General features: G+C 44.7%; 1 protein-coding gene across 3 annotated transcripts in view; it reads right to left on the bottom strand.

Annotated features, from left to right (window-relative positions):
- Positions 1 to 12,735, bottom strand: part of LOC126334741 (chorion peroxidase-like) — a 407,382-nt gene that overhangs the window by 136,686 nt on the left and 257,961 nt on the right. The window contains exon 1 of one of the 3 annotated variants that reach the window (XM_049997289.1): positions 4,484 to 4,499. The exons of 1 other annotated variant lie outside the window; for it this stretch is intronic. In XM_049997289.1, coding sequence (XP_049853246.1) covers positions 4,484 to 4,494 — 11 coding nt within the window. In that variant the 5' untranslated portion in view covers positions 4,495 to 4,499. One more of the 3 variants, XM_049997287.1, reaches the window with a different exon arrangement.

Genomic DNA, 12,735 nt, shown 5'->3' with positions numbered 1-12,735 from the left:
AGGGGGAAGAAAAGGTTTTCCTGCTGATGACATGTAGGGTGCCCTGCAAGATGGACATGCAGTTTAGGAATTGTATCCGCCTGCATTACCGATGCGCTTCACAAGGAATCCTATAGGCCAGGGGCCAGAAACAGTTTTCCAGCCCCTGGCATATTGGCTGCCCTGCATGACAGGTGTGTTGTGACTGAGTAGTATGAACCTGGATAGGCAGATGGATAGGGGGAGAGGGAGGCAAGAGGGGATGGGGAAAGCAGGGGAAAGCAGGGAAGAGACAGAGACAGGAGGAGGAGAAGAAGAAGGACAGAGAATTAGCTAGGAGGAGACAGACAGAGAGTGTGGAGGATGGAAAGATGGACACAGTGGAGAGGTAACAGAGGAAATGGACAGAGAGATGAGGACGGAATGCACAGAGATTTGGAGAGGAAGGTATGTACAGAGTGAGAGGACGAGGAAGAGGTAGACAGAAGTGGGTGGATGAGGTTGACAGTGATGGAAGAAGAGGTGAAACAGAGAGGAGGGAGAAGGTGCGGGCAATATTATGTCGAAGGCAAGTACAGTCGAAGCTGTGGGGAAAGTCTACTTTGTATTTCCAATAAAATCGGGAAAACACGAAATGGTATCACTTTACGAGAGACAGAACTTTCTTGACATCGCTTCTTGAATAGAGCTAGTGTAATGAAACTTTCCTTCCATTTCGAGAAGTCCCCTCAAGCCCGCAGTCAGAATCCATGTACTCTTCGCGCTGGGCGGTGCGTGAGACAAGCTACACGAGGTCCTGATTGCGGACTCAGGGGGAAACGTTTACTGACGGGCCTGGGTTACTCCTCTGCACTGCTACAATATTAAAACCAGTCTAAATAAGCCTCGCCTTGATCCGCGAGATAGGACTAAACTTCTTTCTACTGCAAGATCAACACAACACAATACCTGTAGCTTTACCTGCCGAACGCCTTTCAGGAAGATTCCGAGATTCGACCACTACTCTGCGAAAAGTGTACCGCTGACAGTCCACACTCCGCGTCCATCTGGTTCCCAACAACTTCCGCCGATAACCACATCACCTCAACAAGAGTCCAGCAAAGATGCGCAAAAACATTCAACTTCAAATTTCCAAGAAAACCTATGTTGTTATGCCATTTCAACATTTTGTTGATGAAGGACCAGCAACTCTTTTATTTCACGATGAGTTTTCTTACAAATCTGTCACAATTGCAGTACATACATTTTGGTGTCTAGTTTCGAGCCGAGTGGTTCTTTTTCAAGCTTGAGCTACTGAGTCTGATCTGAAGGTGCCTGATCTTAATACAACCGTCTAAAATTGTCAAATAGATGCGTCAAACAGTGTCATCAGATAAATGTCACAATATACAGACGTTCACTATACAAGTCAGAATCAAACTGCACTCTCGGTTCAAAAAATAACGCCAAAATGTCGACAGGCAATAGTCGGCAGAAAGTCATACGTCTATGAAAAGATGACGGTTTAAGTTGTTGTATGCGCGAATCATACAACAACTTAAACCGTCATTCGTTAGCTAAAGATCTTGGCGAGAGCCTGAGAAAATTTTCGTCCTAAGGGTGTCGAAGACTCATTCACTCGTCGATCAGTCTGGTGTGGCAACAGAAGACAGCGAAACGAAATCTAGAGCCTCACATTTCGTGTTTAAAAAATCATTCACGCATGAGGATTGTACAGACATACATTCGTTCGATGTTGCAGACTCCCTTATGGAGAACATAGAAATAGGCTTCTCTGAATGTGAGAAGCAATTAAGGGAATTGAAAATAAGTAAGTCGCTAACTCCACTTGGAATTCCATTTCTGTTTTACAGAGAGTATTTTTTGAAACTGGCTCTTTATTTTACTTGCATTTACTCGTATTGCGAATGGCACAATGCAAACTCCTAAGCGACCGGAAAAAAATCCGCATGTGACTCATGTATATAGTTACAATTAAAAGAAAAGAGCACTTGATCACTATGATACAAATTATAAGTACGGAATTATCGTGAAAGACTGGCCAGTTTTTCACGATAATTCCGTACTTATAATTTGTATCATACGCTTTTAGTCATAACTCTGTGACCATGTTATAGACCATTCTTTAGTCTAAATTCTGAAGAAGACACTGCTAGCAGTGTTGAAACCCGCTGAATTCGTTAAAAATTAGTGACGGAGGGCTGTTTTCTTTTAGTTGGTTCTTGAGCATTTTCTAAGCCCGAATGTAATATATTTCTTTGAGACAGAAAAGCTTCTGCCCAGAAATCAGCGCGGATTTAGAAAGCATCGTTCGTGTGAAACTCAGCTCGCCCTTTTGTGCCACGACGTCCTGCGATCCACTGATAAATGGCAACAGGTAGTTTCCATATTCATACATTTCTGGAAAGCGTTTAAAACAGTAGTTAACTGCAGACTGTAACGAAGGTCCCAGGATACGGAAAGTGTTCTGAGATATGTGAATCGGTCGAAGATTTCTTAAGTAACAGAATCCAGTACCTTGTGTAACAGGTAGGGTGAGCAGCAATCCGCAACTGTTTGTTGATGACTCTGTAATGTAGTGTCGTAATTGAGTGACTGATGGAAATTAGAAGATGACTTGGATAACATTTCTATTTCGTGTCATGAATGGCAGCTTGCTCTGAATGTGGAGAAATTTGAGTTAATGCCTATGGATAAGGGAAACTATCCCCTAATATTGAAATTCATTATTAGTGGTATGCTGATTGACACAGTCAAGTCGAGTGAATATCTAGGCGTAACGCAGCAAAGTGGTATGGGATGGAACGAGCACGTGAGGTTAGCAGTAGGGAAAGCGAATGGTCGACTTGCTACATTGGGAGAGTTTTGGGAAATTGTGGCTTATCCATAAACCATGTAGAACATCAGTGCGACGCATTCTTGAGTACTGCTCGAGCGTTTGGGATTTCCATCAGGTCGGATTGAAGGAAGCCGTCAAAGCAGTTAGAAGCGTTCAGACAGATTTGTTACCAGTAGCCGCGCGGGATTAGCCGAGCGGTCTGAGGCGCTGCAGTCACGGACTGTGCGGCTGATCTCGGCGGAGGTTCGAGTCCTCCCTCGGACATGGATGTGTGTGTTTGTCCTTAGGATAATCTAGGTTAAGTAGTGTGTAAGCGTAGGGAATGATCACCTTAGCAGTTAAGTCCCATGAGATTTCATACACATTTGAACATTTTGTTACCAGTAGGTTCGATCAACACGGGAGTATTATGGAAATGCTCTGTGAGCACAAATGGCAATACTCGGAGGGAAAAAGATTTTTTTTATTTTTATTATTTTTTTTGTGAAACACTTTCTAGAAAATTTAGAGAAGAAGTTGTTCAAATGTGTGTGAAATCTTATGGGACTTACCTGCTAAGGTCATTAGTCCCTAAGCTTACACACTACTTAACCTAAATTATCCTAAGGACAAACACACACACCCATGCCCGAGGGAGGTCTCGAACGTCCGCCGGGATCAGCCGCTCAGTCCATGACTGTAGCGCTCCAAACCGCTCGGCTAATACCGCGCGGCTAGAGAAGAAGTATTTGCAGATGGCTACAGAACGATTCTACTGCCGCCAATACCATTTAGTGTAAACATCTGAAGGACAGTCCGCAGCTCGTGGTCGTGCGGTAGCGTTCTCGCTTTCCGCGCGCGGGTTCCCGGTTTCGATTGCCGTCGGGGTCAGGGATTTTCTCTGACTCGTGATGACTGGTGTTGTGTGCTGCCCTTAGGTTAGTTAGGTTTAAGTAGTTCTAAGTTCTAGGGGACTGATGACCTCAGATGTTAAGTCCCATAGTGCTCAGAGCCATTTGAACTATTTGTAAATATCAGAAGGACAAGATAAGAGAAATTAAGGCTCGTACGACCGTATATCGTCAGTCGCTTTTTTCCTCGCTGCATTTGCGAGTGGAGCAGGAAAGGGAATAACTAGTAGTGGTACAAGCTATCCTGCGCCATGCACCGTATGGTGGCTTTAGGAGTAGGTATAAGACACGGATGTAGATCGATGTTAGAGGGCTAGTGGCCGTCTTCCGAACCGCTCTACGAAATTGTATTAACACTCAGGCGTTTCTGTCTATCAGCTTCAGGAGCCGAAAGCAAGCATTTTCTGTTCTCACTAATGCCACTACGCTGCAAAGTGCCGCTTCTTCCGGAAGTTTCTTTCCAACAGCTGCTGGAAAACGCAGTAAAGGGAAATCTAAAACCCTTGTGTTTGTGTGAGTAAAGGGGGAGGGGGGGGGGGGAGAAGAGCATGGCTGACACGAGACGTCTGGATGTAATAAATACTGAAGAAGGTATTCGACGTAAATTAATGCTGCAGTAAAGGAAGACAAGGAGGAGTGAGCTAAAATAGTTAAAAGAGTTTTAACTCAAAAGAAAGTAATATATTGTTGCAAAGACGGATCTGAAGAATGAGAAGACCCACCTGCCAAAACACGACATCAACAAGGGTGTGTAGGTAGTCTAGGAGCCGCTCACCTGCTCGCCATGATGTTCGCCCGCCGCCAACTGCCCCTGACCTCGGCAAAGCGCGCTGCTTAAGAGGACCGGCTCTCAGCCCACCGTGACGTCACACCCACCAGAGAGCGCTCTTCTGGGTCAGCTCCGCTCACTGCGGCTCGCCACTGATTGCCGTTTCGTGCGAGCCGGGGTCCGAGCAGAGCAGGGGCCCCGTGACCTCCGCTCGCGGCTGTGGCCGATCAGCCTCGAAAGCTATACATTACACCAACAACGTTTCACCCCTCAGCACCGTAACTGGCACCTCATCATCACGGAAGACTCGACAGTCACGGCAGTAGATCCACATTGTTTCGTAAGAGCGCGGGTACGGAGCTCTTCGGTTTGCACTGGTGTACGCTCGCGTATTAACATTTTGAGTGTCAGTCAGTCACTTATATAAATCTACTCAACTCAGTACGAGCTTGTTATCTCCGTCCCCTTCATCAATTTTCGAGCATTTTCGCTGTAATTTGACTCTCTGGTACACACTGTAGAAACAACGGGAAACTCATTTTCCTATTTCGAACTACTTTTTAAATAGGAGTTAAACCTCTCATCGTCACAGGATTTGAGACAGATCGCGTTTGTCAGGTGAAAAAAAGTTTATTTTAGTATTTCGTTTACAAATTTACGAGTAAAATGTACGAGTCAAAGAAAAGGAAGAATATACACTACTGGCCATTAAAATTGCTACACCATGAAGAAACGCAGATGATGAACGGGTATTCATTGGACAAATGTATTATACTAGAACTGACATGTGATTACATTTTCACGCAATTTGGGTGCATAGATCCTCAGAAATCAGTACCCAGAACAACCACCTCTGGCCGTAATAACGGGCTTGATACGCCTGACCATTGAGTCAAACAGAGCTTGGATGGCGTGTACAGGTATGCAGCTTCAACACGGTACCACAGTTCATCAAGAGCAGTGATTGGCGTATTGTGACGAGCCATCGTTGACCAGACGTTTTCAGTTGGTGAGAGATCTGGAGAATGTGCTGGCCAGGGCAGTAGGCCTGCATCCAGAAAGGCCCGTACAGGACCTGCAACATGTGGTCGTGCATTATCCTGCTGAAATGTAGGGTTTCGCAGGGATCGAATGTAGGGTAGAGCAACGGGTCGTAACACATCTGAAATGTAACGTCCACTGTTCAAAGTGCCGTAAATGCCAACAAGAGGTGACCGAGACGTGTAACCAATGGCACCACATACCATCACGCCGGGTGATACGCCAGCATGGAGACGAGGAATACACGCTTCCAATGTGCGTTCACCGCGATGTCGCCAAACACGGATGCGATCATCATGATGTTGTAAACAGAGCCTGGATTCATCCGAAAAAATGACGTTTTAGCCATTCGTGCACCCAGGTTCGTAGTTGAGTACACCATCGCAGGCGCTCCTGTCTGTGATTCAGCGTCAAGGGTAACCACAGCCATGGTCTCCGAGCTGATAGTCCATGCTGCTGCAAACGTCGTCGAACTGTTGGTGCAGATGGTTGCTGTCCTGCAAACGTCCCCATCTGTTGACTCAGGGATCGAGACGTGGCTGCACCATCCGTTACAGCCATTTGGATAAGATGCCTGTCATCTCGACTGCTAGTGATACGAGGCCGTTGGTATCCAGCACGACTTTCCGTATTACCCTCTGAACTCACCGATTTCATAGTCTGTTATCAGTCAATAGATCTCGACCAACGCGAGCAGCAATGTCGCGATGCGATAAACCGCAATCGCGATATGCTACAATCCGACCTTCATCAAAGTCGGAAACGTGATGGTACGCATTTCTCCTCCTTACACGAGGCATCACAACAATATTTCACCAGGCCAAGCCGGTCAACTGCTGTTTGTGTATGAGAAATCGGTTGGAAACTTTCCTCATGTCAGCACATTGTAGGTGCCGCCATTGGCGCCAACGTTGTGTGAATTCTCTGGAAAGCTAATCATTTGCACATCACAGCATCTTCTTCCTGTCGGTTAAACTTCGCGTCTGTAGCACATCACCCTCGTGGTGTAGCAATTTTAATGGCCAGTAGTGTATGTAGAGAATGATTAGCTATTTCAAGGAGTTCCTTCTTCTGTGATAGAGTTGGCAACATGGTTCCACACAGAACCCTAGTTTGCATATACCACACCGAAACAATGTCTCTGCACATGTGTTCCAGTGATCTTCCCGGTGGATGATCAACAGCTAACACTCTTTTCCGTGATGACATGATGAATGCTATAAATTTTCGAATGTCCAGGGAGACCGTTTACTCACCATCACATAAATTGTAGGCAGGGTCTTCATGGATGTCATCAGCATCGTACGATCGACATGATTATCTTCAGAATTCGAACCATCTCTGCGTCACTGAATGGGCTGTTGCCAGACATGTTGCTGCGCTTACACACACAACTGATTATGATTGCATTTTTTTTCGGCGAACCAAACTGCCAGAGATGTGTATTAGGAGTATTTATCTTCCTCTTCTCATCTCCTGGACGATGTAAATTACTCACGAAAGCTAACACTTTAATGAGGAACGCTGCCTGCAACATTACGGCCGTGGCACTAAGATGATGTGCCCGTGATAGAGTATTAAGGGCATGGCGCTCTCGGCGTTAAACACAGGAAGAAAGTGAATGGAAAAGTTGTATTGTGTCAGCCAGTATCTTAATTTTCTTAATGTTTGCGGTTAGGCGGCGCACCCTTTCCTTAATTCAATGCCATTGAATTGCATTATACCATTGGATTGAGGGGATCCTAGCAAATAGGACAAATCTCGTCATTCCTAACACAGAGAAATCTTCAGACGTAAAAATAGCCACGGCGTACCCCAAGAGAGTATTACGAGATCATTTCTACACACTGTGTCCCATTTATATTATTCACCGCAAATAACTTTCGTCCAGTTGAAAAATAAGAAAATGCATCAAGCAGGTATTGTTAAGCTACTAGAGGGGCATTAATCAGCATGACTACCTTTCTTCTAAACAGGTAAACAGCAGCACGTCTGTTTTAAGTGGTACCCCATATTTTTTATTCGGTGATCCATTTGCTCTCATCAAGATCTGTTAAGGAACGTATCACATTGTATCATTCACGTAAATACGACGTTGTTAAAAACGTAACACAAAATTGACTACCTAGCACCCGCCGCAGGTAACCAGGTAACGTAACTCGTGCACTTGCTAGAGTTGGCAGTAAACAAATAGAAACACAAGAAAAATATTAACCGGCCATTCAATCAACTGTCTTCGGTTGACGTTTTGAGTAAGTACAATGTACACCAACGAAGCGAATGTAGAAATCCTATTCATCTATGACGCATGTAAGTCGTTAGGGTACTAATTTCAATGAAGAATAGAATGTCAGATTACACACTTTTCAGCTGTCTCAATTTCCAAATTGTTATTTACTGGGTTGCCAGTTTCAGCGACATATAACGCCCTCTCCAGCGTCCCTGATCGACATGTAGGAAGATTCCCACCTTCGGTCGGTTCAAAATAGGGACCAGCATTCAATGACTGATGTCCGTAGATTTTTGGGACAGCGATCGCTTCTAACCAAGCGGGAGTCTTCCTAAACGTCCGTCAAGAGGCCTGAAGATGGCGTAGTATATCGCCGAAACTGGTAGCTCAATAAAACAACAATTTGGAAATTTAGACAGCTGAAAGGTGTTTGGTTTGACATTCTGTACTGAACAGTGGAGGTCCCGCAACCATCTGTGAAAAGATGGACATAGAGAGATTAATTGCAGTAATGTTTTCTTATTTACAATACGGCTACAAACAGTGTAGTGCTGCAATATTTTCAAACAATACGTTGTTTGCAGGAAAGCCAATCCTTGATTAAAAACTGCATCGCTACTTTTCTTTTATTGTGACTGAAGCTAGAAGTAATGCTGCTCTGACGGAGGAACTCTGCTGAGAGCGATAATCCAGCTTCCCGACGGATGTTTTCGCCTCTTATTCTGACATATTAGAAGGCAGGAAGTTACAGCCTAAGACAACGTTGTCGTCGTAGAACTGTCACAGCGAAGCCGCCGAAGTTACTGTTCTCGCTTCCGTTGCTATGAATCCAAACGTGACCAAACGACGTCATCAGAAGAAGATCAGCATTCGTAAAACAAATATACATCGCGTTCTAACACGTTACCTTTTTCATTCTTATTACATCCTCCTCAGCTAAGTAGAATTTCTGCCTCCTCTTCGTTGGTGTACACTGTTCTCTCATAAACCTTCAACTGAAGATCGACTGACTGACCACTGTGCATTTCCTCGTGTTTGTCATTAATTGTTATTAAATTTTGACGTTACATCATCCACATTATTATTATACTGACACATATTTTGAATGACATCATTTCTGAAGCTTACATGATAAAAATTAAGTTATTTGTGACTGAATGCGTCATTTATAAATACACCAGGCTAGCATTTCCACATTAGTTCATAGCAGCCGAAAACTTTGTGTTGGTAATTGTTTCGCATTTCAGTAGCTGCTCTGTTTAAGATAACACCTGATGTCCGAAAAATCATAAAGGCAGCCCATCACATGGTTAGTCAAATCATTTTTAAGGAAGATAATGTCAATAAAGTATGATTAATGAACTACGGAATGTATTGTACATACAGTCTGTCTCAGAGCCTCTTTTAAAAAATCTGCTATGTACTTTCAAAGAAAGCTGACAACGAGAAAACCTTTTTTGTTTATTCGCTTATTACATAAAAAACCTCTAAACTGACAGTGATACATCAGCCATGCAAGTATGCAACGAGAATGATCAAGTCTTCCGTGCATTTTAAATTTTACTCAGCATACTGCATACATAATTGTTCACTTTCAAGGAAATATATAGTGCTGAAACACCGACAAACAGCGGAACACGAGCGAACACCAGCGATTGTGAACCCAGCACGACCGAAGACTGTTAGCTCATGCTCGCCTCTCGTTTACACCGGAGAGGATTCTTGTTCGCTATTGGTCGTTCGCTTCTATTCACTACAGAGAAAACTAGGGTTTAGACACAGCCAGAGGTAATAGAGACAGTTCGTTAAATTATCCAATCTATGTAAATAAAAATGTAAATGTTAGTTCGTTCAAAATCACATACCTACGAAAGTTCGTGACGGATTGCTTTGAAATTTTGATACAATATTGTATTCGAATACTCAAGCGTTTTTATATACCTACTGGAACGCCATCTGGAGTATATGTACCTACTGGAACGCCATCTGGTGTATAAGTTATATATATATATATATATATAATAAAATGGGAACGTTTTAAAAATGTAGGTATTGGTTTGTTCAAGATCGACATTCTCCTAAAGTAATTAAAAAGAAAGTTCAAATGTGTGTGAAATCTTATGTGACTTAACTGCTGAGGTCATCAGTCACTAAGCTTACACACTACTTAACCTAAATTATCCTAAGGACAAACACACACACCCGTGACCGATGGAGGACTGGAACCTCCGCCGGGACCTGCCGCACAGTCCATGACTGCAGCGCCTGAGACCGCTCGGCTAATCCCACGCGGCTCCTAAAATTATTCGCCAATTGCTTTGAAATTTCGACACAACGTTGAATTCTAATATGGGTAGGTTTTCGGGTGCTTGATTCTTTAATAAATGTATATTTTTAATATATATAATATACAAATATATGTATGTAATACATAAAGGAAAATATTGGTAACAAAAATCTCAGATGTATCTTTCCGATTTCAAAATGGTGCAAATGGCTCTGAGCACTATAGGGCTTAACATCTGTGGTCATCAGTCCCCTAAAGCTTAGAACTACTTAAAGCTAACTAACCTCAGGACATCACACACATCCATGCACGAGGCACGATTCGAACCTGCGACCGTACAGTCGCGTGGTTCCGGACTGAGCGCCTAGAACCGCTAGACTACCGCGGCCGGCTTTTCCGATTTCCTTCAAGTTTTAACACGTTACTGTAATAAACGTGTAGTGCATATACACTATATATACTGAACAGCTAAAGAAACTTTTACACCTGGCTAATATCGTGTTGGGCCCCCGCGACCAAACAGAAGTGCTTCGACTAAGTCTGAAGTAGCGATGGAGGTAATGGAGGTAACTGACACCATGACACCATGAATCCTGCAGGGCCATCCATACCGGAAGAGTGTGTGGGGGGGGGGGGGGTAGGTCTCTTCTGAACAGCACGTTGCAGGGCATTCCATATATGCTCAATAATGTTCATGTCTGGGGAGTTTGGTGGCCAGCGGAAGCGACTAAACTCCGAAGAGTATTCCTGGCCACTCCGTAGCAATTCTGGATGTGTGGGGCGTCGCATTGTCCTGCTGGAATTGCTCAAGTCCCTCGGAATGCACGACGGACATGAATGGATGAGGGTGATCAGACAGGATGCTTACGTACGTGTCACCCGTCAGAGTCGTATCTATACGTATCAAAGCTCCCAAATGGTTCAAATGGCTCTGAGCACTATGGTACTTAACATCTGAGGTCATAAGTCCCCTAGGACTTAAACCTAACTAACCTAAGGACAATACACACATCCATGCCCGAGGCAGAGTTCGAACCTGCGACCGTAGCAGTCGCCCGGTTCCGAATTGAAGTACCTAGAACCGCTCGGCCACAACGGCCGGCCAGGGCTCCCATATCACTCCAACTGCACACGCCCCATACCACTACAGAGCCTGCACCAGCTTGAACAGTCCCCTGCTGACTTGCATCGTCCACGGATTCAAGAGGTTGTCTCTATACCCGTCCATCCGCTCGATACAATTTGAAACGAGACTCGTCCGACCGGACAACATGTTTCCAGTCATCAACACTCCAATGTTGGTGTTGACGGGCTCAAGCGAGGCGTAAGGCTTTGTGTCGTGCATTCATCAAGGGTACACGAGTGGACTTCGAGAGCTCACATCGATGATGTTTCGTTGAACGGTTCGCACGCTGACACTTGTTGATGATCAGCATTGAAATCTGCAGCAGTCTGGGGAAGGGTTGCACTTCTGTCACGTTGAACGATTCTCTTCAGTCGTCGTTGGTCCCGTCCTTCCAGGATCTTTATCCGGCCAGAGCGATGTCAGAGATTTGATGTTTTAAAGGATTCCTGATATTCACGGTACACTCGTGAAATGGTCGTACGGGAAAATCCTCACTTCACTGCTACCCCGGAGATGCTGTGTGCCATTGCTCGTGCGCCGACTATAACACCACGTTCAAACTAACTCAAATCTTGGTAACCTACTGTTGTAGCAGCAGTAAGCGACCTAACAACTACACCAGATACTTGTCTTATATAGGCGTTGCTGACCGCAGCGCTGTATTCTGCCTGTTTACATATATCTGTATTTGAATACGCTTGCCTAGACCAATTTCTTTGGTGTATATATATATATATATATATATATATATATATATATATATATATATATATATATATATATTAGCAAACAGGAAAGTTTTATTTATGGCTTACTAGTTTATGAATAGAATGCTATTACAGGATCTGAATTTGCAATAACAGTAAACAAGACTAAAGTCAGTGAGAACAAATGGACAGAGTAGTGGGAGGAAATTAGCGCGTAAAATGGGAAGGACGAGATCGACAGAGAGAGGGGAGGCAGAAGGAGATGGAGAGAGGGAGAGGGGGGGAGAGGAGAAGATGGACAGAGAAGGGAGGAAGAGCTGATGAACTGAAATACAGGGAGAGGAGGTGACGGAGAGAGAGGAGGGGAAGTAGGGGAAGGACGAGATCGACAGAGAGAGGGGAGGCAGAAGGAGATGGAGAGAGGGAGAGGGGGGGGGAGAGGAGAAGATGGACAGAGAAGGGAGGAAGAGGTGATGAACTGAAATACAGGGAGAGGAGGTGACGGAGAGAGAGGAGGGGAAGTAGGGGAAGGGCGAGATCGACAGAGAGAGGGGAGGCAGAAGGAGATGGAGAGAGGGAGAGGGGGAGAGAGGAGAAGATGGACAGAGAAGGGAGGAAGAGGTGATGAACTGAAATACAGGGAGAGGAGGTGACAGAGATAGAGGAGGGGAAGTAGGGGAAGGACGAGATCGACAGAGAGAGGGGAGGCAGAAGGAGATGGAGAGAGGGAGAGAAGGGGGGGAGGAGAAGATGGACAGAGAAGGGAGGAAGAGGTGATGAACTGAAATACAGGGAGAGGAGGTGACAGAGAGAGAGGAGGGGAAGTAGGGGAAGGGGAGATTGATGGAGACAGGTTAGAGAAGGAGA

Source organism: Schistocerca gregaria, chromosome 2 (genome assembly GCF_023897955.1).
Source record: "Schistocerca gregaria isolate iqSchGreg1 chromosome 2, iqSchGreg1.2, whole genome shotgun sequence".
In the NCBI taxonomy this organism is placed as follows: Eukaryota; Metazoa; Arthropoda; class Insecta; order Orthoptera; family Acrididae; genus Schistocerca; species Schistocerca gregaria.
This window is presented reverse-complemented; position numbering and strand designations above follow the sequence as displayed.